This window comes from Phyllobates terribilis, unplaced genomic scaffold (assembly GCF_046119375.1).
Source record: "Phyllobates terribilis strain yellow unplaced genomic scaffold, ASM4611937v1 Scaffold_2__4_contigs__length_985480577, whole genome shotgun sequence".
Classification (NCBI taxonomy): Eukaryota; Metazoa; Chordata; class Amphibia; order Anura; family Dendrobatidae; genus Phyllobates; species Phyllobates terribilis.
Window position 1 is genome coordinate 201410336 of NW_027362762.1, and position 20360 is coordinate 201430695.

At 41.5% G+C, this 20360-nt stretch overlaps 1 protein-coding gene across 2 annotated transcripts in view; it reads right to left on the reverse strand.

The window, feature by feature from the left end:
* CACNB3 (calcium voltage-gated channel auxiliary subunit beta 3) overlaps window positions 1-20360 on the reverse strand; it is a 307240-nt gene that overhangs the window by 242027 nt on the left and 44853 nt on the right. Inside the window, exon 1 of one of the 2 annotated variants that reach the window (XM_073663794.1) lies at window positions 11993-12208. The exons of the other annotated variant lie outside the window; for it this stretch is intronic. Coding sequence (XP_073519895.1) covers window positions 11993-12034 — 42 coding nt within the window. The 5' untranslated portion in view covers window positions 12035-12208. Of the gene's footprint in view, window positions 1-11992; window positions 12209-20360 lie in introns of those variants that run through there. 2 annotated transcript variants of the gene reach the window in all.

The window sequence follows — 20360 nt, forward strand, 5'->3', positions numbered from 1 at the left end:
CCTCAGGGGAAAAGTATAATAGAAACACATCACCACTTCTGTATTTATCACCCACTCCTGATTTTGGCTTACCAATACTGATTTAAAAAACTGACCAAATACTCAACATGTGCACGTGAATGAAACCAATAGAAGAAAAAAAATAAATATAGCCCACATAGAGCATGCTCTGCTTTGCAATAAAATGCCACTGATTGAAAAATGCAATAAAAAACAGAAAACACTAGGTACAGTATGTAGACTTTTCGGCACTTTGCTCCAGACTTTGAAGCAACATCCGAGCTCAGTATGTTTAAATAAAAAAATGTTAAAAACACCAATGAAAAGACCATGAAAACAAAAGTATTAAAAGCTGCTTGTGAATGTGACAATGTTACTTGAAAACAGTGCCCAGGTTTACATAATACCTAATGGGTCTCTAAAAAGTGGAGCATACTATTTACAACCTGGGCATGTTGCCATTACTATGGGGAACAATAGCTTAAAAAGTGCCACATAAACATCACACATAAAAAATAAGTAACAGTGTTCTACTTAATATTTCAGAACTATGCATCTTTCGTTTATCATACCTATAGGGGGGAGATTTATTAAGTACTTGTGCTTTATATACCAGGCTAAACAAAATGTAATTGGAGTCAATTGTGCAAAAGTTATTAAAAAATCATGCCATTTAATCAATTTGGTGCATTTAATTCAGAAATTGAAATGTATATCTCATATGAGAAAGTGAGGATATGGATTTTCTGGCGTAAAGCTTAATAAATCTGTCTAAAAGTGTGTGGCAAAGCTCCTTCTTGTACAAAATGCCCACTTTGTGAACTTTTGGCTGGCATTGTACAAAAATTTTTTTTTTTTTGCAAAAGTGGCAGCATTTCGCAAGTTTATTGCAAATTGCCAGTAGTGGGGACTTGGTTTACACCAAAAACTGAAAAAAAAACTGCAAAATAAATGTTCTGTTTTAATGTTGGCTGCTTTGTAAGACTGGGGAATTCTTGTTCAAGTTAAAAGCCATAGAGCTCTGCCTAGTATTTGTGTAAAAGGGGGAAACTATATGGACTCAAAATAACATTTCCAGTTGTTATTTTCATCCAGAACCAAATAGTTTAAAATGATGAAGCCACAAGCAAAATTATGATCAGAGGGTCACAAATGGGAGAATGAGCAAAGATTTAGGGTCCCATAGATACACAGGTGCATCTCGCTAAATTAGAATATCAAAAAGTTAATTTATTTCAGTTCTCAATATAACAAGTGAAACTCATATATTATATAGAGTCATTGCAAACAGAGTGATCTATTTCAAGTGTTTATTTCTGTTAATGTTGATGATTATGGCTTACAGCCAATGAAAACACAAAAGTCATTATCTCAGTAAATTACAATACTTTATAATAACAGCTTGAAAAATGTTTTTAAGATCCGAAATGTTGGCCTACTGAAATGTATGTTCAGTAAATGCACTCAATACTTGGTCGGGCTCCTTTTGCATCAATTACTGCATCAATGCGGCGTGGCATGGAGGCGATCAGGCTGTGGCACTGCTGAGGTGTTATGGAAGCCCAGGTTGCTTCGATAGCAGCCTTCAGCTCGTCTGCATTGTTGGGTTTGGTGTCTCTCATCTTCCTCTTGACAATACCCCATTGAATCTCTATGGGGTTAAGGTCAGGCGAGTTTGCTGGCCAATCAAGCACAGTGATATTGTTGTTTTTAAACCAGGTATTGGTACTTTTGGCAGTGTGGACAGGTGCCAAGTCCTGCTGGAGAATGAAATTTCAATCTCCAAAAAGCTTGTCGGCAGAGGGAAGCATGAAGTGCTCTAATATTTCCTGGTAGACGGCTGCGCTGACTTTGGTCTTGATAAAACACAGTGGACCTACACCAGAAGACATGGCTCCCCAAACCATCACTGATTGTGGAAACTTCACACTAGACCTCAAGCAGCTTGGATTGTGTGCCTCTCCACTTTTCCTCCAGACTTTGGGACCTTGATTTCAAAATGAAAATTGGAACTCTGGGACCTTGTGGAGTGTGTCAATGACTGCCTTCTGGACATCTGTCAAGTCAGCAGTCTTCCCCATGATTGTGGAGCCTACTGAAACAGACTAAGGGACCTTTTTAAATGCATCGGAAGCCTTTACAGGTGGTTTTTGTTAATTATTTTAATTTACTGAGATAATGACTTTTGTGTTTTTATAATCATCAACATTCACAGAAATAAACACTTGAAATAGATCACTCTGTTTGTAATGACTCTGCATAATATATGAGTTTCACTTTTTTGATTAAAGAACTGAAATAAATTAACTTTTTAATGATATTGTAATTTTGTGAGATGCACTTGTACTTTATATGACCTATAGTAGCATTTTGCTGCAACCAGAAAACATATACCGGTACATTCTTATATTTTCCCATTTTACTAATTTTTCCCAAACATTTTCTACATGCAAGTGGGAACATAAGTTTTCATAAGCTACTTCACAAAAATATTAATATTGTACATTACCTAGAAAAATCCTCAAATGAGTCAGTTAGAAATCCCAGAGCTACAGCGCCACAACTGCTCTCCTACTCGGGGAATACCGTACACAATCCATCTGTCTGAATTTGCATGGACTATTTACCTTACATCAGGGATACATTTACAGTTGGTGCTGTCCTTGGCAGCAGAGACTAAATCCGCCATCTTTCAGCAATACTGCCCTTTAAATACATAGCAGAACATTTTCTTTTGCAATTTTTTCATAACATAATAGCTGGTTGGGAAAGTTAAAAGTTTAATGACTTTAAAAAATGTAAAATAAATTAATAGATTTTACACCAATCAGCAATAAAACAACCATTCCTGAACAATTTTTGCAGTTTGACAGGGGGCATTATTCTGCTGAAAGAGGCCATTGCCATGAGGGAATACTACTGCCATGCAGAAACGTATTTGTTCTCCAGCAATCTTTAGGTAGGCGATGAAAACAACATCCAAAAAAAGGCAAGAACCCAAGGTTCCCTAGCAGAACATTGCTCAAAGCATCACATTGCCTCCTCCGGCTTGCTTTCATTCTTTTACTGCACCCTGGTGACATCTGTTCCCCTGATAAGCAATATCCACATAATGTAAAAGATAACAGGATTCATCAGACCAGGCCACCTTCTACCATTGCTTCACTCCATGGTCTAGTATTGCTGTTCACATGCCCTCTGTAAACACTTTTGTGATTGACAAGGGTCATCATGGGCACTTTGACAGGACCGGTCTGTAGCTGTGAAGCCCAAAAGACATCAAGCTGTGATATACTATGTCTTCTAATATTTTTCTATCTTACCTAACTTTCACATTTTCACTAATTTGTGCTAAAACAGCTCTTTGGTGAGATCGGAGCAGATGGCCAGCCTCCACTTCCAAAGTGCAATAAATTAGCCTTGTCTCTGGTTCTGATTGTCCTTCCTTTGACATCATATGTTATCTACTAACCACTGTCTGCTGGAAAAAAACTCAAAGATCTGTCATTTTGGAGACGTTTAGACTTACTTAAAGTTGCTCAAATTATTCTTGACAATTTTTCACTGTTCCAACACATTAATGTCAAACTGAGTGTTCACTTGTTGCCTAATATACTGTATATCACCTCCTGTGGACAGGATCATCAATGCTATTGATGTCACTTGTCTGTAGTTTTAATGTTTTGCCTGGTTGTTGTATATGTGCCTTTAAAGAGTCACTGTCATTTTAATTTTTATTTGATAAATCGACAGTACACAGGAAAATAATAAAAAAACAACAACTTGTAATGTATTTTATGAGATAAATCTGCTTCTTTCTCCTTCTGAACTTATATTTCGCTCTATTTATTCAGTTCATGGTAAAATCTGCATTCAGTGAAGACAGATTTTCCCAATACTTCAGGAAGGCCTACAACCTGCAGTAACCCCGCGGCCACTTCATTATCACCTGAGCTCTTACTACCTCCTATTCTATTGTCTTCTTGAATAGTTTGTAGATTAATAAGCCCATGAGGGCAGGGTCCTCTCCCTGTCTGTACCAGTCTGTCACTGTCAAGCTGGCCAATCATACCAAGGTGACTGTCGGCTGAATGATGCTTTCGTCGATCGTTCAGCTGACTGCCATCTTAGCCGACTCTCCCATACACAGGAGCGCTTGTTCGGCCAAGTGCTCTTGAATTCTGTATGAGAAAGCCGCAGGCTGACACAACGGCTCATCTCTGGGAAATCAATGAGATCAGCAGTCCGAAATCGAACGTGCGCGATCAACATCTCTCTCAACCATCAGTCAGCCGACGCCCGCTACACATTAGACCATCAGACAATTCTAATGTATGTGAGGGTCTTTAGTTTATTATCCTTGTGTGTGTATATATATATATATATATATATACACATACCTCAAAAAAATAAAGGGAACACTTAAACAACAGAATATAACTCCAAGTAAATCAAACTTCTGTGAAATCAAACTGTCCACTTAGAAAGCAACACTGATTGACAATCAATTTCACATGCTGTTGTGCAAATGGAATAGACAATAGATGGAAATTATTGGCAATTATCAAGACACACTCAATAAAGGAGCCGTTCTGCAGGTGGGGACCACAGACCACATCTCAGTACCAATGCTTTCCGGCTGATGTTTTGGTCACTTTTGAATGTTGGTTGTGCTTTCACACTTGTGGTAGCATGAGACGGACTCTAAAACATACAGAATTTGCTCAGGTAGTGTAGCTCATCCAGGATGGCACATCAATGCGAGCTGTGGCAAGAAGGTTTGCTGTGTCTGTCAGAGCAGTGTCCAGAGGCTGGAGGCACTACCAGGAGACAGGCCAGTACACCAGGAGACGTGGAGGGGGCCGTAGGAGGGCAACAACCCAGCAGCAGGACCGCTACCTCCGCCTTTGTGCAAGGAGGAACAGGAGGAGCACTGCCAGAGCCCTGCAAAATGACCTCCAGCAGGCCACAAATGTGCATGTGTCTGCACAAACAGTTAGAAATCGACCCCATGAGGGTGGTATGAGGGCCTGACGTCCACAGATGGGGGTTGTGCTCACAGCCCAACACCGTGCAGGACGCTTGGCATTTGCCACAGAACACCAGGATTGGCAAAGTCGCCACTGGCGCCCTGTGCTCTTCACAGATGAAAGCAGGTTCACACTGAGCACATGTGACAGACGAGACAGAGTCTGGAGACGCCGTGGAGAGCGATCTGCTGCCTGCAACATCCTTCAGCATGACTGGTTTGGTAGTGGGTCAGTAATGGTGTGGGGTGGCATTTCTTTGGAGGGCCGCACAGCCCTCCATGTGCTCACCAGAGGTAGCCTGACTGCCATTAGGTACCGAGATGAGATCCTCAGACCCCTTGTGAGACCATATGCTGGTGCGGTTGGCCCTGGGTTCCTCCTAATGCAGGACAATGCCAGACCTCATGTGGCTGGAGTGTATCAGCAGTTCCTGCAATATGAAGGCATTGAAGCTATGGACTTGCCCACCCGTTCCCCAGACCTGAATCCGATTGAGCACATCTGGGACATCATGTCTCGCTCCATCCACCAACGTCACGTTGCACCACAGACTGTCAAGAAGTTGGTGGATGCTTTAGTCCAGGTCTGGGAGGAGATCCCACAGGAGACCATCCGCAACCTCATCAGGAGCATGCCCAGGCGTTGTAGGGAGGTCATACAGGCAGGTGGAGGCCACACACAATACTGAGCCTCATCTTGACTTGTTTTAAGGACATTACATCAAAGTTGGATCAGCCTGTAGTGTGTTTTTTCACTTTAATTTTGGGGGTGACTCCAAATCCAGGCCTCCATTGGTTAATAAATTTGATTTCCTTTGATGATTTTTGTGTGATTTTGTTGTCAGCACATTCAACTTTGTACAGAACAAAGTATTCAATGAGGATATTTCATTCATTCAGATCTAGGATGTGTTATTTGAGTGTTCCCTTTATTTTTTTGAGCAGTATATATATATATATATATATATATATATATATTCATATATACATATATATATATATACATATATATATAAATATATATATATGTACATATATATACACTACCGTTCAAAAGTTTGGGGTCATTTATAAATTTCATTATTTTTGAAAGAAAAGCACATTTGTTTTCAATGAAGCTAACATTAAATGAATCAGAAGTACACTCTATACATTGTTAATGTGGTAAATGACTATTCTAGCTGCAAACGTCTTGTTTTTATTGCAATATCTACATAGGTGTATAGAGGCCCATTTCCAACAACCACCACTCCAGTGTTTTAATGGTACATTGTGTTTGCTAACTTTGTAAGAAGGCTAATGGGTGTTTAGAAAACCCTAGAAAACCCTAGAAAACCCTTGCACAAGTATGTTAGCCCAGCTGAAAACGATTTGACTGATTTGAGAAGCTATAAAATTGACTTTCCTTTGAGCTAGTTGAGAATCTGGAGCATTACATTTGTTTGTTCTATGAAACTCTCAAAATGGCCAGAAAAAGAGAACTTTCATGTGAAACTCGACAGTCTATTCTTGTTCTTAGTAATGAAGGCTATTCCATGCGAGAAGTTGCCAAGAAACTGAAGATTTCCTACAACGGTGTGTACTACTTCCTTCAGAGGAGAGCACAAACAGGCTCTAACCAGAGTAGAAAGAGAAGTGGGAGGCCCCGCAGCATAACTGAGCAACAAGACAAGTACATTAGAGTCTCTAGTTTGAGAAATCAACGCCTCACAGCTCCTCAACTGGCAGCTTCATTAAATAGTACACGCAAAACGCCAGTGTCAACGTCTACAGTGAAGAGGCGACGCCGGGATGCTGGCCTCCAGGGCAAAGTGGCAAAGAAAAAGCCATATCTGAGACTGGCTAATAAAAATAAAAGATTAATATGGGCAAAAGAACACAGACATTGGACAGAGGAAGATTGGAAAAAAGTTTTATGGACAGACGAATCAAAGTTTGAGGTGTTTGGATCACACAGAAGAACATTTGTGAGACGCAGAACAACTGAAAAGATGCTGGAAGAGTGCCTGACACCATCTGTCAAGCATGGTGGAGGTAATGTGATGGTCTGGGGTTGCTTTGGTGCTGGTAAAGTGGGAGATTTGTACAAGGTAAATGGGATTTTGAATAAGGAAGGCTATCACTCCATTTTGCAACGCCATGACATACCCTGTGGACAGCGCTTGATTGGAGCCAATTTCATCCTACAACAGGACAATGACCCAAAGCACACCTCCAAATTATGCATGAACTATTTAGGGAAGAAGCAGGCAGCTGGTATTCTATCTGTAATGGAGTGGCCAGAGCAGTCACCAGATCTCAACCCCATTGAGCTGTTGTGGGAACAGCTTGACCGTATGGTACGCAAAAAGTGCCCATCAAGCCAATCCAACTTATGGGAGGGGCTTCAGGAAGCATGGGGTGAAATTTCTCAAGATTACTTCAGCAAATTAACATCTAGAATGCCAAAGGTCCGCAATGCTGGAATTGCTGCAAAGGGAGCATTCTTTGACGAAAGCAAAGTTTGAAGGAGAAAATTATTCTTTCAAATAAAAATCATTATTTCTAACCTTGTCAATGTCTGGACTATATTTTCTATTCATTTTGCAACTCATTTGATAAATAAAAGTATGAGTTTTCATGGAAATATATATATATACGTTCTCTTTACACACACAGCAACCTGGAATTAATGGTGTTTTACAACAATAATAATTGTATTTGCTCCAGACTTGCTGTGGATTTCATCCTTTATGTCTTAAAAGGTTACAGGTGAGATTACAGCAAATTAGCATGTAACACATGGAGATTTTGCTGTTATCTATTTCCAAATTTGTGGTGTACATATAGTTTATGTGCAAATCCACCCTTCTGGCATATCAATAGGATCTATATACATTATTATTATTATTTATTTATAAAGCGCCATTGATTCTATGGCGCTGTACATAAGAAGGGGTTACATATCAAATACAGATATCACTTACAGTAAACAAACTAACAATGATAGGGGAGAGGACCACCTTCACACTAGGTCTCCTCCTGTATTTGGCAGCCTCTCACTTCCATGGCTTATGGTAAAGGGGTCATATAACTGTATTCTCCCCATAGTTGGGAGTGGCAGAGGTGGGGTCTTCATCTATGAACCATTTATGGCATATCATGTCCTTTTTAACAGACACAGGAAGTTGATAATTGCATATTAAATGGGAAACCGTTGGGGAAATCTGACATGGAGAAGGACCTGGGCGTCTTGGTAAATAGCTAATTAAATTGGAGTGCCCAGTGTCAGGCAGCAGCTGCGAAGGCAAATAGAGTCATGGCATGCATCAGAAGAGGAATAGGGGCATATGATGAGAACATTGTTCTTCCTCTGTATAAAGCGCTGGTAAGGCCGCACTTAGAATATTGTGCTCAGTTCTGGGCTCCGGTACTGAGGAAAGACATATTGGAGCTAGAGAGGGTACAAAGGAGGGCGACTAAGGTAATAAAGGGAATGGAGGGACTAGAATACCCAGAGAGGTTGTCAAAATTAGGCCTATTTACGTTGGAAAAGAGAAGGCTTAGGGGAGACCTCATAAACATGTATAAATACATCAGGGGGCAGTACAGAGATCTCTCCCATGACCTGTTTATACCAAGGATGGTGACAAAGACGAGGGGGCACACTATGCGTCTGGAGGAAAGGAGGTTCCTGCACCAGCATAGAAGGGGATTCTTTACGGTCAGAGCCGTGAGACTCTGGAACTCTCTGGGAGAGGAAGTGGTGATGTCCAACTCACTTAATGAGTTCAAGAGAGGCCTGGACGCCTTTCTTGAGAACAATAAAATTACATCTTATGCTTAGTGATAGTTAATTAATCCAGGGATTTAATCTGACTGCAAGATTGGTGTCGGGAAGTGAATTTTATCTCAATGATGTAAATTGGCCTATACCGCATGTTTTTTTTTTTTTGCCTTCCCCTGGATCAACGCTGCGGAATAGCTGCAGTGCACAAGAAATAGGCTGAACTGGATGGACGCTTGTCTTTTTTCGGCCTTATAAACTATGTAACTATGTAACTATATTCATATGAGATTTTTACAGTTTCAAAGATTGTTGACTTGCAAGCAATTCCAGGCAATGCTAATAACGATTAATAAATTATGATGAAACAGGACTTGTGAAGAATTTAGTCATTAAGCAAAGCCATAGCCTTTCAGGAAAAGCCTCATATGATACTCACTTGTTCTTATTTTATTAGTGTATTGGCAAACATTTGATCCAATGAGAAATTAATGTTCATATGCTGTATCACGGTACAACAAGGTGCTGTATCAGAACATACCCCTATGAAAAAAGGTTAAAAACATTGAGGTCCACATTACACATTAGGAACCATTTACTGGCATTATAATAAAGCTACAAATCTCCAGCCGTAATGTTATGTGACAATCACATCATCACGGCCATGACTCCAGGTCATATTCAATGTTTGATGTGTAACATGATGTGACGTCACCTTCCAACCAGGAAGATGTCAGCAGGTGAGCTTTCCCCCAAAAGCAATTCCTAGATCTTCAACAATGGGATCTAAATAGCAATACTGCTCAGAAAAGCGCCCAAAAACTCTTGCTTTTAGTTTACACTGTGGTTGCGTTTACCCTATTGAAGCAAATGTCAGAAATATTAATGTAAAAATGGAAATGTGTACTTTCAATTGTGGGTTTCATTAACAGCTAAAAATTGCAACTTTTTGACAAAAGTTAATGGGGTTTATCAAAGAGAACCTGACAGCTGATTCATGCCATCTATTGTTTGGTCAGCATGAATCAGAGACTGGCTCTGCTGTTGCAGTCATGGATGTATCACTCTAACATGCTGCAGCGTTTTAGAGAAAGCACACTTTAAGACGCCGACTGTGGATGATGCAATGCAGATGACTAGTCCAAGGCCATGTTCCCTGATGGCTTCTCCATGCACCACAACCCTTGACTCAGGTGCAACATACTATTGGTGCAACCTATACAGGTGCCCAAGAGGAAAGGGGCCACTTCCAGCTCTAAATCAGGTGGAATTGTGCATTATGATGAGGTCTTGGACTGCAAAGGGCCCATATATTGTTCTTGCACAAGGGCCCTCTTCTGTCTGTGTCCACTCTTGCCTTGACTAACGGGTCTCTACCTATACACACACATAAGAAGAGACCTGTCAATCAAGAGGAGAGTGGAGCATGTAGAAGCGGCTGGGGACCTGTGGGAGAAGCTACAACATTCCCATTTTAAAATGTTTTTTTAAACACTCCAGAGTGAAACATACATGGTTGTGCTAATGAAGCTGGTCTCTGATTCATGTTGCCCATGCTTTGGACATCATAAAGCAGCTGACAGGTTTCCTTCAAGTATCCAGTTTTTGTGCATAAAATCAGAAAATAAAACCAGTGGAGAATATTATTACTAATAATTACAAATTCTTGCGAGTTTTTGTCATTTGGGAAAATTTCCCATTGTATTCCAAGACTCAGCAGATTCATTTCAAACCCTAAGAATATCCTACGATATGCAGAAATCACAGAGCCTCGCCTAAAAATACTTTTGTTATAAAAACGTGAGCCATCAATATAACTAAAGTGTAATATGAACTGAATTGATCTGACTGCCCTTGTGAGGTAATCATGATTTTTTTTTGTCCTATAAAGCAAAATTGTTCCCAGTTGCCCCGGGGGGGGGGGGGGGGGGGATTGTTTTGCCTTTCTCTGCAAGATATTAGGTTGAACTTGATGGATGTGTCGTTTTTGCAACATTTGCAAGTATGAAATAATTGTAAAGTCTGTAAGGTGTTGGTTTTGTTCAAATTCTCATTCTATCAACATTCATTACAGTAGAAAATTTCAGCCGTGCGCCGTTGGTACTCACAACCCTATGTAGGTGCAATTCAGGCCACTTATATTCACAATCACAAGTACTGTGCAGATATCAATCACTATTTTCACCAGCTTTACCAATTTTACTTATGTTAATATATGTAATTAAACGAACATTTTTCAAAACTGAAGATTAGCTTAATCTTTAAAGTAAAAGGATTTCGCAGCTATGGCCTTGTACTTCTCATTGTAGGATGTGATAAGAAAAGGGATATATTTAACAGCGACACATTCCCAATGATCAGCTGAACACGACGCCATGATGCTGGTTGGCTGTCATGTCAAGGGATGAAGGTAAAGAAAATTGTTAATATCAGGCATTTAAAAGACAGACTGTAGACCATGAAAGATGCGACATTAATTATATAACACCCAAGAATCTCTGGCTGATGATCTGCCCATCATCAAGGCTAAGAAATTCACCATTTAACAGTTAAGGCCATCTCCCAACGTTGCTCTGTACCATTTTAATCCCAGCTCTTCCAGAGTCAGTCAAGCCTGATTATTTTCCATCTTTCCCTGTCAATCCTTACTACTAAATCAAGTTGATTTAGTCCCATCTCTCCCTCATCAGTGTCATTTCTGTGTATTTCTTTCATCCACACTCCATATGTTATATATAGTGTATTGCCGTGTGTACGTGGTGGGCTTCACACTTCATATACCTGGAATGGCATCATTCTTCTCAGTGGCGTTCATGACACAAGGTGTAGCTTTATATTTGTCAAGCCAGTAAATACAATTTCACTTGTTTGCAATTTATTGCTTTGCCATTACATCGATGTGAACCCCATCAAGGTTACTAAGCGAAGCTAGTCATCTGTTTGCCGAAGGGTGATGTTTCCATACAAAATGCTTTTTTGAATACTCTTTTATTTTAGCCTTTCCTACTCATTGTTCACCCTGTCTTGTTTAATTTTCCTTTATTTAGCTCAAGACGGAAAAACCTTTTAAAAAGCACAATGCATGATATGGCTCAGTGCACATCCCGAAAAGAGATCTATGTGCCACAGATAGATTCCCCATTCACACATCAACCCCAACCTTCCCTCCAAGGCAATGAAGAAAAGCAAATGGTTACCTCATTCAGAAGAAATGTGGCACTGGAATCAGAAAAAGACATAGAAGGGGCATATATAGCCCAAAGCTGCACTCTCAAAATCTCTCTTTACAGGAAAGGGAGACTTTCATCCTCTGTTGATCTGCTTCGCTGTGTGCATAGCATTCCGTCTCTCTTTCCATCGCTCCTTCCCTCCCTCTCTTCCATTTACTCCTCCTTCAATTTCTCTCTCATTTCAGATCCACCTCTCGCTGCTACAATGTGGTTGAAATTATGGATCTATGGATGTCTAAGTGCCAAATAATTGTATTAATGTCTTATGGCAACTAGCAGAAAAGCCTTTTGCTCTATAGTCAGATACATAAAATAAATTGTGCTGCTTTATTCCCACTGTATAAAAGCACAGCCCCTGGCATAGAAATATTTTTTTGCTTCTCTTATGATGCCACTCACAGAGACTATTGGTTTCATTGCTGGAGGCTCTACTGGATCTTCCATTCACGAAGCAATGATTCAAATACAATTTTTGTTCCATTGAACGTAATGTTGTCTCCTCTATATGAAAGCGCATGTTACACTCCAATGAACCAGCTCTATTAACAGCCATTATTACTGTCCCTTACATAAAAACACAACTTATTAAAAATAAAGTATAAAGATAAATTCTAATAAAGAACACACAGAACTGTCCCAGAGTAAGAAGGGACACAACATATAATGGGTAATGAAAAAAGCATTGGCTCCAGAAGGCTGGGCTGCTTACTAAATCATAAGTGATCATAGTAGAATGGAAGATGCATGTGCAGTTGTGAAGAGGTGAGTTTTGAAGTAATGTCAAATTTTGCTGGGGAAGAAAATTGGAAAAATACACCTGGCAGAAATCACGCAGATATGCATGTGGATTGGGACAGAATACTAATGAATTTGAACCTAGTAAGTCAGCATAAGCCTGGGAGGGACACTTTTGTGGAATTTGTAGATGGCGTTGCGGGAGCAGTGGTTGAAAAAAGATTGAAGGCAGCACGGTGGCTCAGTGGTTAGCACTTACAGCCCTTGGGTCCTGGGTTCAAATCCCACCAAGGACAACATCTTTAAGGACTTTGCATGCTCTCCCTGTATTTGCGTGGGTTTCCTCAGGGTACGTCAGTTTCCTCCCACACTTCAAAATACATAATGATAGGGAATTTAAATTATGAGGTCCCAATGGGGACAGCGATGATGATGTCTGTAAAGCACTGCGGAATATGATGGTGCTATATAAGTAATCATAATAAATAAGCCATAATAATTGATAATGAATCCTTAAAATTATAGATACTGTGATAAACAGGAAACACGTATAGAGTGGTAAAAGATTAGACAGGAAGATATTGTGGAAATCAAGCATTCAAAATAAATTAATGGTGGTGTAAATTAGGACTTTGTTGGTCTCTTGGGGCAGTCATGAGTGAAAGATGTTCTCAGTGTGAGAGAACAGCGTTAGGCTGCGTGCACACGATGCGTTTTTCATGCGTTTATGCTGCGGAATTTCCGCAGCGGAAACGCATCAAAAACGCATGGTAATCCGCACCCCATGGTCCCCAATGGCATTCTGCAATGTCAATGCACATGCAGCGTTTCTGCAGCGCTCATAAATCCGCAGCATGTTCATTAATTTTGCAGAAGCTCAGCGGAAGCGCCGCCATTGACTTGCATTGAGACGCATAGAATCCGTGTCTGTACATTTGTACAAGCGGATTATATGCGGTTCAATGTACGGATGGTACCCAGTTCTGGAGGAGAGGAGACTCTCATCCAGACCTGGGTACCATTGTACCTGTAAAAAAAAGAATAAAATAATAAATAAAGTTTATATTCACCTGTCCGGCGGACCCTGCAGCGCTTCTCCTTCCAGGACCTGAGATGACGTCGCGGTCACATGTGACCGCAGCCTGTCTCGCGAGATGCCGGCAAGCCAGGAAGGAGTGCGACGGCACACGCGGCAGCATCGGAGGTAAGTATAGCTTTTATTTTTTTATTTTTACGGTCACACTGTATAAATCCATGCCGGTTGCATGGATTTATACAGTGTGACCTAGTTGTCAAGCACTTTCCAAGTGATGCTATCGCCTGGAAAGTGCTTGTCAGTCCGCATGCGGAAACACATGTGTTAACGCATGTGGATACGCATGTGAATCTGCATGTATTCCGCATGTATTCTGCAGGAAAAACGCATGCACAATCTGCATGCGTTATTTCTGCCAGGGAGATGCAGAAATTCTGCAGAAATTTTCTGCTTCATTTCTGCATCGTGGGCACATAGCCTTAGCCAGTGTTTGGTGTTCTATAGATCAAAGATAGGCATAAAGACGCATGTTATGGGTCAACCGTAAAGAGTATGGGAGGTAATAACAATACAACTGCCCTTTAACATTAAAACTTATGTTTCTCTGATGCTTCTCAGTGCAAAATTAAGTAAAGAAAGAAGCAACTTTACAAATACTCTTCAATAAAAATCTACCATTTGGTATGCGGACCTATTTGTCTTCATGGTTATGTAAGGAGATGAACATATTGCCCACTGTGTTGTATAATGTGAATTGTGACTTGTGTGACTTGTGTATAATGTGAATTGTGTTAATGATGGTGATAATGTGTGTAGCTTGACAGTAGGGATAGTTAAAGTTAATGCTTGGGACTAGCTCAGAGTGGGAGGGGCTCAGTTGAAGGGAAAGTGACAATTTACTGGTAGTGAGTTAGAGAGTGCATGGAGTGCATAGAAAGAGGATATAAGGTCTGACGTAGGCAGTGCTGAATTCTCCTAAAGTGAGAGGAGACTGAAAGAAAGAGATAGTGAGACCCGGAGCAGAAGTGACTAAGAGACAGAGTGATCTACAAGAGATGGATCCCGAGAGAGGACGACTAGCTGCAAGGCCCAGAGTTTACAACTCTAGGAGGTAACGGGCCTAGACAAGACCGAGTACACGAGACGAGTAGAATTCCCCGAGTGGGAGTTCCAGACCGTCAACATTAGAGAAGATAAGTACAGGCCATACTGGTACCACAGTTTCCCTAAGGGGAAAGAAGACGCGGAACCGTGGGTCAAGTAAAGAACTCTTGCTAAGCAGGACTGTAGTGTCAAGCTGGGTTGGGGTGACGTAGTGAGAAAAAATGGAAACAGAGGACAAGTAGAGAGAGTAAAGAGGAAAGGTGGAGAAAAAGAACAAGAGAGAAAAGAAGAAAGGGAACTGTGTGGAAAATGCTCTGAGTTGTAAAGCAAACGTTCATAACACTGTGTACCCACTATCTCTTGTATATACACTGTGTTCCAAATTATTATGCAAATAATATTTTCTCAGATTTTCCCAAATTACCTATATGAATTGCAGTCATTGTAATTTTCCAGTCAAATAACTATTAGAGTACAATTGAAAGATTTTTGCACAAACTGCCTATGATAACAGTATTTTTTTAAAAAAAATAAAAAACTCAAACCACTCAAAATGCATGTTCCAAATTATTATGCACAGCAGAGTTTTCAACCTTTTCATTTTAATAAAGAACAAAAAAATGGTCATTTTTGAAATTATAAGTGAAAATTCTAAGTGAAATTATACTAATACAGGCACAATAATTGTGGAGCGTACCAAATATTACACTCCATTTAAAGTATGGAAGTTGTGTGTTCAAACCTATTCACAGTTGGTTGCTGACATATACAATACTATTAGGCGACTGCCTGAAACCGTGGCCATCAGACGTGATCCCATATTTCTGCCGTAATAATGCAGAAATTTTTGGGAAGGTGTCAGATATTACATTTAAAGTTTGCCAGGTGTGTGTTCAAACCTATTTACAGTTGGTCTCTGACAAATACCATGCTATTAAGCGACTGCCTGAAACCATGGCCATCGGACGTGATCCCATATTACTGCCGTAATAACACAGAAATTTTTGGAAGGTACCAGGTATTACACTACATTTAAAGTCTGCCATGTGTGTGTTCAAACCTATTTACTGTTGGTCTCTGACAAATACCATACTATTAGGCGACTGCCTGAAACCGTGGCCATCGGACGTGATCCCATATTACTGCCGTAATAATACAGAAATTTTTGGGAAGGTGTCAGATATTACACTACATTTAAAGTCTGCCAGGTGTGTGTTCAAACCTATTTACAGTTGGTCGCTGACAAATACCATATTATTAGGCGACTGCCTGAAACCGTGGCCATCAGACGTGATCCCATATTACTGCCATACTAATGCAGGCATTTTTGGGAAGGTGTCAGATATTACACTCCATTTAAAGTCTGCCAGGTGTGTGTTCAAACCTATTTACAGTTGGTCTCTGACAAATACCATACTATTAAGCGACTGCCTGAAACTGTGGCCATCAGATGTGATCCCATATTACTGCCCTAATAATACAGAAATTTTTGGGAAGGTGTCAGGTATTACACTCCATTTAAAGTCTGCCAGGTGTGTGTTCAAACCTGCTTACAGTTGGTCTCTGACAAATACCATACTATTAGGCGACTACCTAAAACCGTGACAATCAGACGTGATCCCATATTAATGCCGTAGTAATACAGATTTTTTTGGGAACGTGTCAGATATTACACTTCATTTAAAGTATGGCAGTTGTTTGTCCAAACCTATTCACAGTTGGTCGCTGACAAATAGCATATCTATGAACAATGTTGTCAGAGCAAAACGCCAGTTTTACGGACTGACAATAAAACATACAAAAACCAAGCTAAAATGGATTTCCTTTGAAAAAAATTGTAAGAAAAATTATTTGCAGGGTACTGACTTGTATGTAAGGCCAAAGAAATAATAATAAAAAAAGTTATGGACTGTGGAAGAGATTTATGCAACCAGAATGAGCATTCATCTGGAGCTGGTGATACCACCTAGCACCTATCCCTATTGTAAATGCATATAACATTGTTATCGATAGGATCGAGAGGGAATAGAATAGATTTTTTCTTTTCGGCAGCATGCAGTGTAAGGCAATAATACCTGGCTGGATCGGTGTAATACGCTATCCATACTGCGATACCTCACCTGTAAACGAATTTCAGATAAGACAGGTAATATTCTAGAATATAGAATCTATTTGAATTGTCCTTCCCATTATTAAAGAGTGGGTCTCCCATACTTTTATTCCGTTTAGGCAGCAATTAGAAGGGCTGGCAAAAATTAGAATGCACTCCAAAACGCATTTGGAGACATAAAAAATATATATATGTATATATAAAAACACAGCAGGATCTTTAGTATAAAAACCAGACTCGCCAATGTAACCTCAACGTAACCACATTTTACAACTCCTGCACCTCCTCCTCCTCTTTGGCCTCCATCTCCAAAAAGACCACATCAGTCACAAGCTGGAAGCACTGCAGCACTGCCTCGGCCAAGCGGCAACAGGTTGTGCTGAAGATAATATGCTTAATGCTTAGGTGACAAACCGCACACCGCTGCAGAGTTGTTGAAAGCTGTAACACAGCAGGTAGATCTGTGGCTGTCACCGCTGAACATACAGCCAGGCATGGTCGTGTGTGACAATGTCCGGAACCTGGTGGTGGAGAAATGACAGCCAGAGTAGATACGGTTTCCCTGTATGCCAGTCCTTTCATCCGACCTAAAGAATATGGCTGTGGTGAAACACAACTCTCTCCGAGAAGCAGCCCTGGCTAAGAAAAGTCTGTGTGAAGGTTCCCGGACAGTCTAAGGCAGCTTTTTTACTGTGGATTGGACGTGCTTTTGCACGTTATTTCTCAAAACGCATTGCAGATCGGGCCATTGCTCAACTCTGTAGTCATTAAATTCAAGGCGTAAAAAAAGATCTTTGTGTGTCGAAGCACCACCAAGAAGTGTGAGCTGCTGTTGAAGAGGCTGGCATTGCTTATGCAACGAGCTGCATTAGAGGACTACCTGGGAGAAATGATGGCCGGAGTAGATACAGTTTCCTTCTATGCCAGTCCTTTCACTGAGCTAAAGAAAATGGCTGTGGTGAAATACAACTCTCACCAAGAAGCAGTGTCAGACTGAAGAACATTGGGCCCACCAGAGGATTTGACTCTCAGGGCGCACCTTTCTCACCCGCTCAAGAGCCCCATTGCAGCTGCAAGGTTTGCGCTATGAACTCTCCTGAAGGAGAAGCCAGGGCCCACCGGACGATTCTCCGGTAGTCTGGTGGGCCCGTCCAACCCTGCCAAGAAGCAGCCTTGGCTAAGAAAAGTCTGTGTGAAGGTTCCCGAACACTCAATGGCTGATTTTTTTTTACTGTGGACTGGCTCCAGCAATCTATAAGACTGCAATCTATAAGATCCCTTCACTGGCTCCCAATTGCCCAGCGTATCCAGTTCAAACTACTAACACTGACCTACAAAGCCATCCATAACCTTTCTCCTTCGTACATCTCTGAACTAATTTCCCGATATATTCCCTTACGTAATCTCCGGTCTAACATGCTGGAGAAACTTGCACCTACAGCCATTCAGTATTTTCAGCTCCTTTGTGAGAAACAAATGTCTACCAAATAAAATTCCTGAGAAGGAAATTGTGGATGGCTTCGCTTCTGGTACTGAGTGCACTGCTAATACCATGGCATTTCATAATTCACTGGAAATATTCCTGGCTGGTTGGAGACAAGCTGATTCCCACAGAAAAGGACCAGAAAGCTAAGGAGATGGATAGCCTCTATCATCATGAAAAATTTGCTCGTTGTCTAGAAGACTGACCACTGCTGCTGTCTACCTTGTGAACATTGTGTTGAAGCTTGATTGACCCAGGACCCGCAATCCTCTGCGTTGGGCATACGTGTTCCGTCCCAGGGTCCGACTGGGTCCCGGCTTCCACAGTATTAATCCAATGATGCGTCAGTGAGATGAATCGTTCCTGGTCACAAGCACTTGTCCACGTGTCTGTGGTTAGCTGTCCTTCCCACTAACTTCGCTGGTGAGGGTACGGGTAATGTTCTGGGATCCTTGCTTGTATAAGGCGGGGATGACACTGGGAGAAATAGTGGCAGCTGGGGACCGAGTACCAAGGGCCAGCCACCATGACGTTGCCGAAAGCTTCTGCCTCCACGAGCTTAAAAGGCAAAATTTCTAGTGCAAGCAGTCGAGAAATGTGGCAGTTTAGTATTGTGGCCTGTGGGTGGTTGGCTGCGTATTTGGGCTTGCGTTCAAAGGACTGGGGTAGGGACAACTGAACGCTGCGCTCGGACAAGGACGTGGACATGGATGTTGATGTGGTTGGTGGCAAGTGTGCAACGACAGGTGCAGGGTGGGAGGCATTTTCGCCTGCCTCATGAACGGAGGTTTGGCGTGCATGTACAACAGGGGAAGAGGCAGTGCTGTCACCTGCAGACACTGTTTCTGGACCCTGGCGTTCGGCCCATCGACTTCATCGTCCACCACCTCGTTTTTCACTTCCGTACCTTAGTCCTCCTCCTGACTTTCTATCCATTGTGTCTCATCATAATCCACTTCTTGCGACAATAATTGCACTTTCCCACTGTCACCTTCGAGTGACCATGGCTGCTCAAATATTTGGGCATCGCTACATGCGATCTTCTGTTACTCTGCTTAAAGCGAGCCAGGCGAGAGGCTTGAATCTATAAATGGAAAAGTGAACAGCTCTTGGGGTAACCCTGGACTCTAATCTCTCTTTCAAACCACAAATCCAAGCCCTTTCCATTTCCTGCCGACTCCAACTCAAAAATATCTCCCGGATCCGCACATTCCTCAACCATGAATCTGCAAAAACACTAGTGCACGCACTCATCATCTCCTGCCTCGACTACTGCAACCTCCTGCTCTGTGGCCTCCCTCTTGCACCCCTCCAATCTATCCTAAACTCTTCTGCCCGACTAATCTGCCTGTCCCCCCACTATTCCCCAGCCTCTCCTCTCTGTCAATCCCTTCACTGGCTCCCCATTGCCCAAAGACTCCAGTTCAAAACCCTAACCTTGGCATGCAAAGCCATCCCCAATCTGTCTCCTCCATACATCTGTGACCTAGTCTACCGGTATTTACCTACACACAACCTCCGATCCTCACAAGATCTCCTTCTCTACTCCCCTCTTATCTTCTCTTCCCACAATCACATACAAGATTTTTCCCGTTCATCCCCCCTACTCTGGAACTCTGTACCCCAACATATCAGACTCTCACTTACTGTTGAAACCTTCAAAAGGAACGAAGACCCACCTCTTCTGACAAGCATACAACCTGCAGCAGTCCTCGCTCCTCCATACCGTTGCATGACCAGCTCTACACTGACCTACTGTATCCTCAGCCATCCCTTGACTGTGAGCCTTCGCGGACAGGGTCCTCCCCTATCCTGTACCAGTCACTGTAAGATTTTTGTTCAAGATTATTGTAATTACGTCCACTTC